At 36.3% G+C, this 15,380-nt stretch overlaps 1 protein-coding gene across 2 annotated transcripts in view; it reads left to right on the forward strand.

The window, feature by feature from the left end:
- The window catches only part of LOC139967499 (cilia- and flagella-associated protein 43-like), a 27,711-nt gene continuing 12,331 nt past the window's right edge, over positions 1-15,380 (forward strand). The window contains exons 1-18 of one of the 2 annotated variants that reach the window (XM_071971378.1): positions 1-171; positions 978-1,231; positions 2,120-2,216; positions 2,487-2,654; positions 3,922-4,224; positions 5,469-5,530; positions 6,018-6,253; positions 7,003-7,119; positions 7,340-7,420; positions 8,027-8,279; positions 8,873-9,022; positions 9,384-9,568; positions 10,273-10,550; positions 12,480-12,660; positions 13,382-13,486; positions 13,631-13,708; positions 14,494-14,619; positions 14,879-14,983. In XM_071971378.1, coding sequence (XP_071827479.1) covers positions 134-171; positions 978-1,231; positions 2,120-2,216; positions 2,487-2,654; positions 3,922-4,224; positions 5,469-5,530; positions 6,018-6,253; positions 7,003-7,119; positions 7,340-7,420; positions 8,027-8,279; positions 8,873-9,022; positions 9,384-9,568; positions 10,273-10,550; positions 12,480-12,660; positions 13,382-13,486; positions 13,631-13,708; positions 14,494-14,619; positions 14,879-14,983 — 2,817 coding nt within the window. In that variant the 5' untranslated portion in view covers positions 1-133. Of the gene's footprint in view, positions 172-977; positions 1,232-2,119; positions 2,217-2,486; positions 2,655-3,921; positions 4,225-4,893; positions 5,092-5,468; positions 5,531-6,017; positions 6,254-7,002; positions 7,120-7,339; positions 7,421-8,026; positions 8,280-8,872; positions 9,023-9,383; positions 9,569-10,272; positions 10,551-12,479; positions 12,661-13,381; positions 13,487-13,630; positions 13,709-14,493; positions 14,620-14,878; positions 14,984-15,380 lie in introns of those variants that run through there. The other variant, XM_071971379.1, reaches the window with a different exon arrangement.

The raw sequence follows: 15,380 nt of genomic DNA on the forward strand, positions 1-15,380 counted from the left end.
GTAGAATCTTAGCAACAAGAAGCTTGAAGTATAGTCGGCCAACTAAATTATGTTAGGCTAGTATCTGACGGAAGAAAAACAACTCTGAGTGACAAGATTATTGAATTTTCATTATCAAATACCCGAAATTAAGATGAAAACCATGGGGTCGATGGGCAACCTCAGTGTTAAGTAAGAACGGAAAAGAAGTTACTTTCTTGTCTCCGACAGAATGGCTAGGCATAGGCCTAGACTAAGTTGGCCAAGAGTAAGACTAAGTAGAACAGACGTTAGGCCTAAGTTAATAAGCTTACACTAGCTGGATAGATACAACAAACCAAAAACTTGCTGATGCTTTGCAAATTTGAATTATCCCATTGGTCGGCCGGAAATTCAACACACTGAATTTCGACTGAAATTGTAACCTTGATGCTCCTAGCCTAGCACACAACTTATTGACAAGTTCAATCCGGTGACTAAGTTAGAAATGTTTTGCCTTGAGACTTAAACTTGCCAAGAAGAGCAAAACTTTTGTGGATTGTTTGTGAAGTTGGCTGAATGGATGTTTTTACATTTTTTGATTTAGAACAACTGAAAACATCCATTTAGCCCAAACAACCATTTTTAACATTGATTGATGCAGTGGGCTGAATATATCCTTATTTTGATATTTGATGTAGGCCTAGGTTACAGGATTCGATGTGCTACGATGGCAACTTAAAAATTATTTGTGTTAAACTTAAAGGCTATGTCACACAAGTTGGATAACCTAGATTTAGCAAACTGAAATTAAGCATTGCCAAAATCAACTCTTGGGACTCAGAAGTCAGAGCTGTTCAGAAATATTTTCGTGATTGAGTGGATTTCAAAAGATTTTCTGTTTTCATCTTTAATATTTTTTCTTGATTTTTTTGGAACTTATGCTTAATTACTGCACCATGCCTTTGTGACACCTACAGTTTCATCGTCTTTTCTTATCCTTTCTTTTGTAACCAAAGATGGGCTCATGGATATAATGGTTCAACAGCTGCGTTTGTCAAAAGGAACATTCTCTGTCATGCTTGTGGAAGCAATGTAAAGTTCATTGACATTTCCAATAATACAGAAGTTGTGCATGCATCTGCAGCAGATGGGATTGGAGTACTAACAGTCAGTGCTTCTCAAGGTCTAGTGGCGTTCTCTGAGTTGGCCATGAATCCAAGGATATTTGTGCATTCCTTCGTTGGATTTACTGAGAAAACTGTATGTCAAGGTACTGTCATACTGAAGTAGTCTATGGCAACATAATGTCATCATATCATTCTTTCCCACTTATACAAAGTCAAAAAGTAAGGTTCATGGAACAACAGTTGTGACTCCTATTTCTTTTCTCTTCCCAGTATGTCTTTAGTTCAGTGATATTTAATGATGTTATAAAAAATTTGGCTTTCAGAACATAAGGCATTGTGCCTATAGTTAGCAAGATTGCAAAGTTTGAGATTTCATTGATGTAATGTTACTTAAAGGCATTGAAGACTCGCCCCAAACCATGTGCCACGCTCTGAAAAAGTTTTTGTTGCTTGCAAGTGAAGTTTTCTTCTTGTCGCTACAAAATGCAGACAGTAATGAAAATATGATACCTTGTTATCATTAGCTGGACCTAAGATGTCCATCGCTGTATTGTTTGTACACTGTGCTGTGGGTATTGACTGCAGCTGTATGTACTGACTGTACACTAGTGTCTAATTACCGACGGTATCAAGCTGTGTGTGTATTTTCTGGGATCGATGGTGGGGTCTAACACTTCTGTTACACCTCATTCGAACTAGGTCAGATAACCGGCATTAGACGTTGCCCGAGTCTTTACACCCTTTAACCTGTGGTACATGTAGATATATATAGTAAATGCCTTCACTAGCAGTATTCTTATTTACCCATAGGAAATGCTCTTTGAATGTAAGTTAAGGATGGACATAGTAATATCATTATATAAATACTGTTTTTAATCTAGATTTTTGACAGTTACCTTAAACAAATGTAGATATTAGGTGTAGTATTGCACTTTGATTTATAGTATAAAGAATTGTTGTTTTTGCTACAAAGTTTAAGAAATAACATAAAATCTCACAAACATCTCCTCATTAACTTTTTTTTTTCTCAGGTGGAGCGAAGCTTCAATATTCTTCCATTGCTATATCCCAGACGCATTCATACATGATCAGTTGCTCTGCCTTGCCAGACTTCTCTGTATATTTATGGTGAGTGAAGTTAAGTATTCATGTGCAATAATGTAACCACTGAAGAGAGGTGGGACCCATATCAGACACCCCTCCCCTCACAAAGAAAAGAAAAGAACAATACATACATTTTTATGTACATATCAACTATGCAGTTAAAAAAATGCCAATTTTATATTATATAAATTTTGTCCCCACCACTTCCACCCTTTCTTTGTATTAAGGGATATCATGACAAAGCATAAGCTGTTTGGGGATGCTGATCAGTTTTAATCGATATCTCTCCTCCAGGCATGTGGACACCGGTGCTCTTCTCTGCTCAGAGAGTATGTCTGGATTAAGTGCCACACAGGTTAGCTTTAATCCAACAGATTGGCACAAAATATGCATAACTGGCCCTGAACAGCTTCAGGTATGGACGGTAGAGCAAGCTGATGAGCTGTACAAGCTAACAAAACAGTAAGTATGGTAGTATTATACCTTTGTTTTATCATGACTTCTTATTTTGAGGGGAAGGGAAAGGAAGGGTAGGGATTGATTCCAATGTTCAGCCAAATTCAGTAAGTGAACACTCAATTGAAGTGGCTGGTTATCTTATGGCTTCCAGTTTAATCACTATTGTTTATTGTTGACTGTTTTCTAAACTCTGCTTACTGATACCAATTGTTACATTACATATAACACTATCATTACAGCACAATCGAAAGCAACACATACAGGCAAGCCTCTTTTATGAAATACCATCAAGCTTAAAACTCCCCCAAATACCCAAGATTTAAGAGATGTAGTAGGCTAATTAAGGTTACTTGGTGGACATGATCACTTCTAGGAGATACTCTAGCTCTAACATTAATTCCTAATGTTATAAACTCCTCATTCTTATAACTGTACAACAAAGTATTCAAGGGTAGGCCTTCACCATTCAGAACAATTTAAGCCATGTAGTTTGTACTGTGTGATCATCAATTTTTTACAAACTTCACAGTTGCAAGTAAGAAGTCGTGCAGTCGTGTGTATAGAACACATTGTTTGGAGTTACCCCTATCAAAGATAAAGAAAAGACATTTTCTGTGATACATGTACACATTTTGAGTCGTGCTGCCATCTCTCTAGGACAAACAATCAGAGATGAATGCTATATCTGGAACCTTTGTCCTAAACTACATGGATAAATTATATTGTAATGAAATGATTTTACACAGCCTTTGTAGAAGGGTCCTTTTCAAGTTCTGTTTGATCAAAATGAAAGTTATAGAAAACCTGAGTGAATATCTGTTGTACCAGCTGTGTAAATAGTAGTATGAAAACCATTTCAGTGACTGTTGCATAACTAAGATATTATTGAACTTAACTTATTGAACTTATAGTGCTCAGTTTTGAGCATTAAAGCAAAGATTTCTTTACACATAGCTATAATGTTTATTCTTCATTCAGTAATATTTGTTTCATTTATATTCATCCCTTCTTAACTTAAGGAGGAAAATTAAGATACTAGAGTTAAGAGCATGCAGTGTTACATAATTTGGATTTCATACTTGCTTATTTATCAAAGTTTTAACAATTGTCAGTTGTTTAACAACTGTACCATTGTCCCTATGTTCAAACTGACAAGCCGATCATCTGGCAGACACTACTTTGAGTAGGACACATTTACCTAAATTCAGTGAAATTTGTGACGTAACCATTGCAGTAATTTATGTTATCTTGATTGCGTTTTGCTTGACAGTACATTCAAGCTTCCGTTTGAAGGTGGAACTGTGACAGCACCATCTCCAGATGCAGCTATATTCCAACCATCCTCTGGAAGAGGAGGAAATCCTTCTCACGATGTGTTTGTTGATGATGCTGCCGTGGCAGGGATTGTGGGTACAGAGGCAGAGAACTTTGAAGCAAACTTTGATGAAAACGTGAAGAAATTGGAGCCTGTTTCCCATTGCTGGACACCAACTGGAGATGTTTATTGTGGTTGCCAGGGAGGACAGCTTCTTAAAGTTGACACTGAAAAGCACCAAGTGAACACAATTTTGAGGTATGAGATGTAAAGATCTTAATATGTCCCTAATGATTAAAAGTGCCTCAGAATATACTTACTAGTGCGGGAATTATTTCCTCAAAGAAGAGTAACCCACACAGTGTTAAACCAAGCATCTAAGATACAAGTTCTAATTATTTAACTAAGGATGTAGGCATCGACTTGTTTTCACAGTTCCTGTTTATATTAGAATGGACTAGGAGAGATTCTCCCAGGGTAAAACAATTGTTACATGAAAATAATCATTGAAGTGTCTAAAGTAGTGTTTGAACTGAAGTGCACTCCCAATACCCTAGTTACATACTGCAGGCAAAGAATTAAATTCATATTAAGACAAATGGCTTTGTATTTCACTGCTTGAGGCCATAACATTAGTATGAAACTGAAACTAAGAAATGTTTTTTGTGATAAAATAATATCTAATAGAAGAGCTGGAATCATGTTATATATGGATGTGAATCAGGAAGCTGACACATTATCACCAGGTTTGCCTTTCATTAGCTTACCCAGGCATGATACCTAAGCCATTGATATTGTGTTTCTTAACAAAACAATTAAGATATGGAAAAAAAACCCTCATCTTATTGTGATTTGTTACAGAGAGAAAAGGAATCTAATGTCATAGTGATAAAGTGTGTATGTGGCAACTGCTTGTAAACATGGGTGCGTCAACAAAAGTAACACTTGGATGAAAGCTATACTAGGTATATGGGTCCACTATAGTGAGTTCAAGAACCCTATTGTTCTTTGTGGAGTTCAAAGATCATTGGAGGTCAATAGAGGTCAAAGTATGAAAGCCTTGTAAGCAATAATTACAATAATAAAGCTTGGAAGGATGTCATACATCGTAGGTGTTCCAACTTTGTAAGTATTAGGACTGGTTTGCATTTTGAAGAGGTGAAAGTTCATTTGAGGTCAATAGAGGTCAGATTCTGAATACTTGTAAACACAATATGTCCAGTAGTAAACCTCAGATGAACGTCTTACTTGGTATGTGTAAGGTCAAAGGTCTCTTAATGTCCACAGAGATCAAGTTCTTAGAATCTTCTAAATATGATCAATCCAAAGTATAGCTTGGATGATCTTCATATTTTGTATATAGTTCTTCATATAAATGTTGCAAGGAACACTAAGCCTGATAAATTTTACCTTGTTAAACTGTCACAAATCACCACCACTAGTTTGCTTTAATCATCATACAACATCTGTCTGATATTTATCATACCTTTCTTAAAATACAGTCCTCAAAGTCAATCAGAATCTCTGGAAAGGGACAATAACAGGATGGCATCCATGCCAGAAGGTAAACTACTTTGTACTCAATAAATGATCATATGTGATAATGATTTTATTCTGATGAAAACAGTTAATATTATCTTATTTTGGTCTTTGTTTACTCCTTGTTGTGCTCATTGCAAGAGTGGTTTTAATGGTTGAAAACAAATGGATTTTTCTTTTAAGTTGCTGTATTACTTTAACCAGCTTTCTCATAATTATAATGGTTAACTGTTTTTACATTTAACATACATAAAATCAGTACAGATCTCTTTGGCGACTCTGTTATGACAGCAAAGACAACTAGACTGTAAAATAAATTTAAACTAGCCTTATAGAATTTCATATGATGTATTGAATAGGATAGAAATTGAGCATTTTCCTCCATTTTTTAGGACATTAGTGGTAGTCCATGATGTTTCTAAAATTGGTATGTCAAATGGTTTTACAAAGAAAAAAAGAAAAAAACAAACAGTCCTGAATAACTTTTAACCGTTCTTTTCAATTTAAAACAGACTCAGAGATGCCAACGAAGGCTGTGAATAAGAGCAGTGAAGTTGGAGAAGGCAACCTTCAGTGCATTGCTCTTCATCAAGATGGCTTATTCGTGGGAGGTGATGATGGTGTGTTGCGATGCCTTGATGTCACCAGCAGTACAGTCCAAGTGGTGGAGTCGTTCCTTGTCGGGGCACCTATATCGTCCCTGGACTGGTCACTGTTCTTCAATGTACTGGCTATCGGGAGCTCAAAGGTACCAAATGCTTTGTTGCTATACCAGTCCGTTTATAATAATTCTATAAGTGTTTCCCTGGTTATCAGGGTTCCATAGATGGTTGTCTGCAATAGCAGAAGATAGTTTGTTTCTTCAATTTCTGGGGAGAAATAAATGTTTTTATGCAATGCTCTTATTACCATTACTAACCAAATGATTGTTTACTTGCAAAGTTAAATGACCCTTCTTTAATATCTGATGATATCATATTGTATGGACTGCTGTGAAGCCCTAAGGAACTTAGTTTTGAGATGAGACCAGTTTTACAGTGTAATTTTAAGTACTACAAAACATACCATAGACAAAAGTCAGTTTTGCTCTGTAAATTTTGAGCAGTTGCAATTTTGTTCATCTTTCGATAATGCTGTAGAATGAAGCTGTAAATAATTTGCTGTTACAGGGTAACTTACCTCTGGCTACAGTGATCATTACAGTTTCACCTGGATGTTGGAACCTCAATGCAACTTACTAATTTGTGATGTCTTGTCATTGTACATTTACACTAAATATGCTGATATATAATACCATAAACAGTGTTTGGTCAATGACTTACCAACTTCCAAACCTTGCACCTTGCCACTATAACCTCTGCATTAACCCAGATCTTTTTATTTCCTCATAGATCTGTATCTTGTCAGTTAAGATATAGTGTTTTAAAGGCTTGACACTTGGAATGCTACATGGCTATATTGTATACTAAACTCATAATCAAATGTATCTCCCAATAGGGTTCAGTCCATATATTTGACGTTGCAAGGTCTAGTCCAGTGGAACCACTCTTTGAGACTCATTTTGGAAATTTTGTGGGCATTGCTGTCCTGAGCCCAGGAACTACCCAGTGTGTGGTAAGATATTATGTGGTTTTTATCTGCATGCGAACTGCTCTCATGCAGTGAAAAAGTATGTGCCTCTATTTTAGTTTCTTGTTCGTTTTTTAACTTATGCAGGTGTTTGTTCATTACATTTGACATGCTTCTGATGCTGTAAGTTGAGATAAGCACGATTTCTGCAAAGAACATTATATTGAAGGAAAAGACACTTCCGTAATTTTTTGTTTCTGTGCAGTCTGTTCGAGAAGACGGTATGGTTCAAACCTGGTCTATGGAAGAATCCAAATTACTAGGGAGTTGCATGATTGGTGCCCCGGTAAGTACAACTGTCTCATTTGTGTATACTTCAATGACTGTAAATACCTTCAAATTAATCAATCCATGCGAGACTATTAAGTAGATCGGATTTCAGTGAGACACAAAAATAAACCACTTACAATCTTGTATGGTAAAACTTAGTTTCTCCATTTCAGTTGTAACTGAAAAGTCTAGAAATTCTTCAGTGTTGCTGTCTAATTATCCATTATTTTTCTTAATCTTTGTAGAGTGGGTGTTCTGTTGACTAATTATACCTTTGATGTAGTATGGTTTTATTAGGAGTTGTATTTACCTATTCTGGGATTATAATAAGCTTGAAACTTCTAAATTCTGATTGTTTGAATGTCTTGCTAGCTACTTTAAGGCATATCTAAAATTTATTTAAAGAGCATGATAGGTTGTACAGCTCTGCAATTCCAAAAGTTAAAGTTGGATTAATTTCATACTTGATATGTTGCTATGGTCAAAACTTGAAGCTGTTACATAATCTTACATAAAATTTCACAAGGAATCACTAAGAGTAGCCTGCTTGTAGAATTATATAAAAGACAGCAGGAAATAGTGAGTTATAAAAACAAACATTCATTCTCTCCTCCCATCACAGGTCTCTTGCATGGCATCCAGTCCTTCATCATCTCTGGTAGCTGTTGGTAGTCTCTCAGGACACATGTACCTTATTGATGCATCAAATCCTGAAAAACCAAGAGTTGTGCAGCGTCTTCATGTTCATAAGAATGCCATTCTTGAGTTGACCTTTGACCAGGAGGGACGTTACCTAATTTCAGGTTCTGATGATGGCAACATCTTCACCATCGATGCTAGACCATCAGCTGGGTTCAAGATCCTCGGCCAAACTCGTGAGTCCTCCATTATCTCACATAAAGATATGGTGTCAATATTGTTTTTTCTCACAAAATGAAAATAAAAAAACAGTTTCAAATGAGATCCTAAAATATTTTGTGGTTTGTTAGAGTTAGAGTGATTGTCTAAAACCCAAATGTATTTGAAGGCTGGAAATTTTAATTCCAGTATGGCTAAATGATTTTAGTCCAGATAAAATTCATAAATATCTTCAACTACGAAGAACAAAATGTATGTCATAAACAGTTTGAGAGACTAGTTCCTGGTTTAGAATCTGTGATTTGATGCCAGTGGTAGTGACACTCTAACTACTACACTACATTATCAGAAACAGGGTTGGATAAGAGATGGGAGCAGGAATTGAGGTAGTGAAAATGTTAAGTCAACATCCAAGCCACCTTTTCTCCCAAGAAATCCATCCCAACCCTTATCCCTTTTTGCCCCATAGAAGTAATATAATGGCCTTTATGAGCGAGAAAAATTACGGCTTGAATTCAACCTAACCTGAAGAGAGTTGTTACAATGCAATGTCATGTGATATATTCTGTAGTATACCAGTGAAACCATGCCTTTTGGTCACTTTTAATAGCTCTCCAAGGGCTTGTAACGTCCTTGTCCACTGTTACTGAGGAAAAGCATGGTCCAGCGAAGGTACTTGCAATAGGGAATTCCCGACCAACCGAAGAAGATACTTCAGATGTGTGTCTCTATTTTGAAATACCCGATGCTGCTGATCAAAGTAAGTGAAGAATGTTTGTAATAATTAATGAAAATGTAATTTTATGAAATAAAATATATCATAAAATATTCTGTAAGTATATATATAATATGTATAAATCAGTGATGATCAGTGTTTATCTTGTGCTTTATATATCTACATTGTTTCATAAAGTTGCTAAATAAATGGAATGGCTGATAATTTGTTGTGTTCAAAAGTTGATTAGTGTGCAACCTTTAACAACTTGGAGCTGACTGATTTAGTTTGTTGAAGTTCCATCATTCTTAACCATCTCTTATTTCTTTGCCAGATTATAAATCTTGTCAGTTTTGAAAAATGATTAAGGTTTACCATCTTACTCTTGTTTCTTTTTTCTCCTCAGACATTGATGAGCTTGTATCAGGCACCATGTGTGAGTTCAAGGAGGATGTTGTGAACCGAATGGTTTTAAGTTTTTCCAGCCCAGTCTATACCGCAGCCATCTCCTCGGGTGGTGTCATATATGCCTTGTCTAGCAACCAGAAGAAGCTGACCAAGTTTGCCCTGCCCAACGTTAAACCATCAAAGGTAATCTTGCTACTAAGTATTCTGTGTTTATGACATAATGTATTTCAACATTAAAAAATTGTATACAAGCTAAGATTCAAGGAAGAATTCTTGATTTGCAAAATATTATGTCTCTTTATATGTAGATACTAAATGAATAATAATGACCATCATAGATGGAATAAATAAATCTTGTAAAGTTATCATAGAATATGGGGCCCTTGAATTGGACAATATTTAAACTTTTACAAACCAAAGACAATTGCAAATGTAGAAACTTGAATTGCTACTTTTAGTGACATGTCACCCAAGATAAATCATGGAGATGGAAAACCAAATTTCTCAACCCATTGACTCCCTTACATGGAAACTGTAACTGTGCGATCATGCCAACGTCCAGTGAGGAAGTCTCTTAGAAAGTGAATGGATACTAAGCATGCCCTCGATTAAAGGTATCTCAGCTGTCTACTGTGTCCTGTGTACCTGAGCTGAACCCCCCCCCCCCAAAAAAAAACAAAAAAAAAAAACAGATGACCATACACATGATCTTAGGCAAAATGTTGAGCCATTTGAATTGTGACATTCAACATCTTTTCCTGGTTTGAAAACTGTTTATGAAAGAGCAAACAAATTATTGACTTATCTAATTGTTTTTTTCAATATTTAAAAAAGTTTATAATAATTGACTTTAAAATAACATTAATGAATATTCATTGGCACTACAGAGAGATAATGCCAGCATCTTAACCCCAGAAGGAGAATATCCCGGTCATGACCTCCACGGTGGATCAGTTGTCATGTCTCACCACCAGAAATGGATCGCAACCTCATCTCCCGATGGACGCATCCTCGTTCGAGATGTAGATTCTTTGGATGAGGTCATCGCTGTCACAGCTCACAGTCATCAACTGTTTGGTGTCTACCAGATGAATTTCTCCACAGATGCCTTACACCTCCTCTCGTGTGGTGCTCAGGATGCTTCTTTGGCTTGCTTTTCATGGGAGTAAGTTTTTTTTGTAGCTTTTGTGATTTTAAGTTTGAGTATTATTGCGTGATATGTAAACATAGGTCTTGTTTTATTCAAAGAAAGTGCATTTGAAATCACCTATTTAAGCTGCATTGATATCGACCAAGTCAATGCTGCAGTAAAATTTCATCACAATATAGATTACTCACTTAAATATTCATGTTTCATTTTAAACATTGGTGCGGATAAGGGTTATTTTGAAAATATGCCAAGTTGTTTTTAATATGTGGTTTATACTAGTGTGAGGATACGCAGGAATAAATAGGCAGGAGAGAGTGCTAATTTCTACCACCGCTTGTTCTGGTGGCTGAGGGGTTTATTACTTCTTCTCTCACATAGTATGTTTGAGATTATCTTATATGATTACATAAACAGAAAAGGACGGTGCAGCACCTTCAGGTGGCTTTCCTGAAAGATAATAAAAAGAGAAACAAAACATAAAAATAAAGTCACTTTAAATTGTGTACCAGACTAACCCTACTTTCTGTGACCCAATTAGACTGGTTTTTACACTGTCTGAATAACTACAATGACAAGGGTTGAACTGGGAGTACCACTAGACTTAACACATAATAGTAATAATGAGATTGCGACATTTAAATCTCGGCACGTCTGCCTTACAATCTCTCTGTCCATTTATGGGCAGGGCATTACACTTATAAAACAATAACACAACTTATCTAGTCAATTACATCTCAACCAGTTGCCCGTACACAGAACGTGTAACTTATTACAGAGTACATCGTTTAACAACTAATTGTGGTTAATACAGCAGCAAGAGGCATTTTGTCCAAAACCAATATCAACAGAGGTGAATTTAATCTTAATCAGTGCTGGTTAACACATAAAGTGGTGAATATAGAGAGAAAATACCTTAATGAATAATTAGATAATGTTACTCAAGCTCACTTGGGTGGCTTGCCTATTACGTACACATATATTCAACGATAACATGGGCGCAGCCATCTTGTTTGTTATGAGAGGGCGCTCTATTGGAATATAGTACGAAAATACTTTATACACACTTAGCAATTCACCGTAAGGCACGCTTAGCCTAGACAATGAAACACACGAATAACACGATTCCCTCGAATACAACAATAACAAGGCATGTGAACTTATAATAATATATTTTAAGAGTACAAAACTTAACTAAGCCCTTGAATAATGAAGTTGAATACCATCGTGATGCATTCTTGAAAACAATAAACCTAGGCCTACCACACTATCTAACGATAGGCTAACCCACGCTGAGAATAGGTCCACGTTGTAAAAACTAATAATAAAAATGGTGAGTCACAAACTCACTTATACTTCCCTATCCTAACATGAGCCAAAGCTTAAATATAATATACATATAATTACCTCGATTACTTCTTAAAAAGCGACATCTTCAGCAATAAACTCTACATTTCTAAAGAGCGTAATATTTGTTTGGTGTTCGTTGTAATGATAATGTGTCAATGGGTACAGCAACGAACGCCGAAAGGGACATGTGCAACCAACACATGGCTCCCTGTGGGATGCACTACACTAGGATGAAAAATTATCTTGGCAAAGAAGTCGGGAGGATGGAATCATATTCACGAGGTAGTCATGTGATTAACTTTCGTTTGTTAAGTAAATCTTACTTTGAGTAATACTAAATACGTTTAGTAATGGACACAAAAAATACAAGAAAAGCTGTTGTACAATATGTTGTTTCAAGTGCTGGGTATAATAGCTCAAGTGATGTAGTATGAAGCTATCCTGCTTTGTCATCTTTCATCCAAGATTAGATGTATAATATCCTTGTATCTCCAACATTGCAGAATAATTTGTGAAGCTTGAAAGGTTTTTATGACCTGTCATAAGGTTTGTTTGCGTTTGTGTGACAACGTACTGGTTACTATGTTCTACACACAGCTTCACACCAGCAGGTAAGACCAAGGCAGCAAAGGCCATAGAAGCTGCTAGGTCTCACAAGGCTATGTTACAAGCCGGCCGCAAGAGAGAAAATGAAGTTCTGGCTGGTATGAAAGAATGGCAACGCTCTCATAGACAGAGTCCAGATAATGATGAAGCCAATCTGAAAAATTCAGAGAAGGTAATATTAGATCACAAAAAGAATTCTTACATCAGTGGTGTCTAGTCAGTTTTAGCTTTTAGCAACAAAATGGATGATAGATAGATCCATTGAGGTGTTGGTCACCGTTAGTGTACAGTGTTGTTGTTTAAGTTGTCAGTCAGGGAACCTACAGGAGAAATAACTGTTGCAGAATTTGTTATGTGAAGGTGTGAATCATTTGTGGAAGGTGCTTTGTTGTTTGTTTTAGCAACACGTAAAATAAAATGGAAACTGGCAGCATTAACTTCATTGCATAGTATTGCTTGCTTCCTCAGTAAAATGTGCAACAGGTTTACAACATTAGCTTTCATCATGGAAGAGTATTACCTTCTGCAATGTTATGCAGAGTGGGAAAACTTTGTGACCTTCTTACTTGGCCAGTGGGATAACAAGATTGGTTCAACTGATATGGCAATTGCCTCAGTGTACTGATTCTACTTTGTTCATGTTTTCACTGGTTTCACTTTTGTACTTTAATCATACCTAGGGATTTACGCACATGAAGCACTAACGTTTTGAGAAACTAATGTCTCCCCCATGGGAACACCAAAAATAAAATTACTGAAAGTTTTGGGGAACACATTGGCTTTGGTGCATTAATTTAGACGTAGCTTAATGACAGGTTTATTTACTCATGTCAGGTGGTAACGTGGTCAGACGACAATAATTGATAGTACTCACTGCTGATTTGTTCTTTCAGGCCAGAACGGCTTTAGAGAATGCCCTGGAGAGTGATGACATCTACTCAACACCTACCCCTAGTCTTGGATCTGACCCCACCTGGATGGAAATGAAGGAACTAGAGGTATTTATCTTCATATTTTTAAGTTGCTATGAAAAGTAGCAGAAACATTTTCATACTCATACTTTCAAGAATGACCATTTCTTCTTCACAATTAAGCAAAACAATAACATTCTGGTAAAAAAAAAAAATTCTATTCTTTTGTAGGCTATTAGAAAAGAAGACATGGAATACGCAGAAGTGAAGAAAGGACTTAGAAGTGAGATTAGAGATCTCCGTCGGACGGTGAGTTTAAGCGATAAATTTGCAGTTAGATTGCTGCAGTGGTGATTGCTCTCTCCTTGTGATGCCCAAAGTCATGATAGGATCAAATCCAGTGTTGGACTATGGTTTTGACAAAGAAGAATGCTGGCGATGAAATGAATCATGTCGTATTAAGTTGAGTGGTGTCTTATCAGTGTGTGTTCCTAGATTAGAACTGTCGTCTCAAGTTAAGTGCAAATCACTCAGGAGATGTAATAATAATATCATGGTGTACCTACTTACTTATACATTTCTTCACTTTTAATAGGAGACACGGTTCCTAGATTAGAATTGTCGTCTAAAGTTCAGTGCAATCGCTCAAGAGATGTAATAATTATATCATAGTATACCTTCTAACTTATACATTTCTGCACTCTCAATGGGACACACAGTTGGCGTAGACTTACTTTTATCTCCGTGTGTATTTCATGAAGGTACCACTCCTCGTGACAGGTGAGCAGTGGAGAGATGATTATAAGTATTCTGTACCCATGTTTCTGGTTTAACAAAGTGAAAGGCAAGTGTGTACCTTCGTAGCTGTGTTGAGATGTTTCAAATAGCAAGCGGTAGCAGTACGAACAACTATCCTGAAGAAACGAAAGAAAAACAGAAAAAAAATTAACTCGCTAGGCCAGATGGACAAGGAAAGTTGGAGGTTGGAAGTTGAAAATAATTACAGTTTTTGCACTATTTCTGACAAACCTTCTATTTTAAATGAGGTATATTCCTTACCTAACTCTTCTTCCTTATATCTGTTTGATGATTAGATCCAGACCATGATGAAGACTAATGAGGAACTGCCAGAGATTGAGCAGCTTGGACAGCATGAGTTTAACCTGGATACTGAGGAACAACAGAGACTGCAGGAGGATGGAGACGGGGAGGTCCAACAGGTAATAAACCAGACAATTTTTAAGTTAAGACAAACATGCAGACTTATTTGTCTCTTTGTATGAGGCACAGGGTCGCATGAAATGACTTCCCGGTATAGTAATAGTATACTGACAAGTATATAAGCCTAAATAAATTAAATATTAGATTTGAGCTTGTCTGGCCAGATTGCTGTACGAAGACAGACAATAATTGTTTGATGTTAATGACTAACTTTCTATCGATTAGTTATATGTTCTTTGTCACTTTGTTAACTTTCAGATCAGGGAAGAGATGGAATTAGAAGATCTCGCTAAAATGTACCTGAGAGATGTGATCATGAAGGAATGTTGGGAATCGATGGTTACCAAAGGACGCAGTATAAAGGTAAACTGAGTGTAAAGTTAGGTCTTATACGATACTGAAGGATGTAGACATGAAAGAATAGAGGTAACCAACTAAACAGATCTGTATTACATGATATGAAATGATGCAGTATGGAAGTTACTGTCAATAGTCTCTGGGCAAGTACTACTGGTATGTGCTTCAGTAATACAGTAAATTAAGTCAATTATGATGAAGGATGCAATATTTTGGTAGTAAAATGTTCATTTGACATTTGACAGAATATTCAGAGAGCAAAAGTACCTTAAAGTCAACTTAATTTTGAAATTTGAAAATCACTTGTTAGTGACATTCAGTGATGTTAGTGGTTTAGAAACCATGGTGTGTTCTTCCTATGCAATGGTAACTAAATACACTGCTATGTAATGAGGAACATACA

Source organism: Apostichopus japonicus, chromosome 5 (assembly GCF_037975245.1).
Source record: "Apostichopus japonicus isolate 1M-3 chromosome 5, ASM3797524v1, whole genome shotgun sequence".
Lineage (NCBI taxonomy): Eukaryota > Metazoa > Echinodermata > Holothuroidea > Aspidochirotida > Stichopodidae > Apostichopus > Apostichopus japonicus.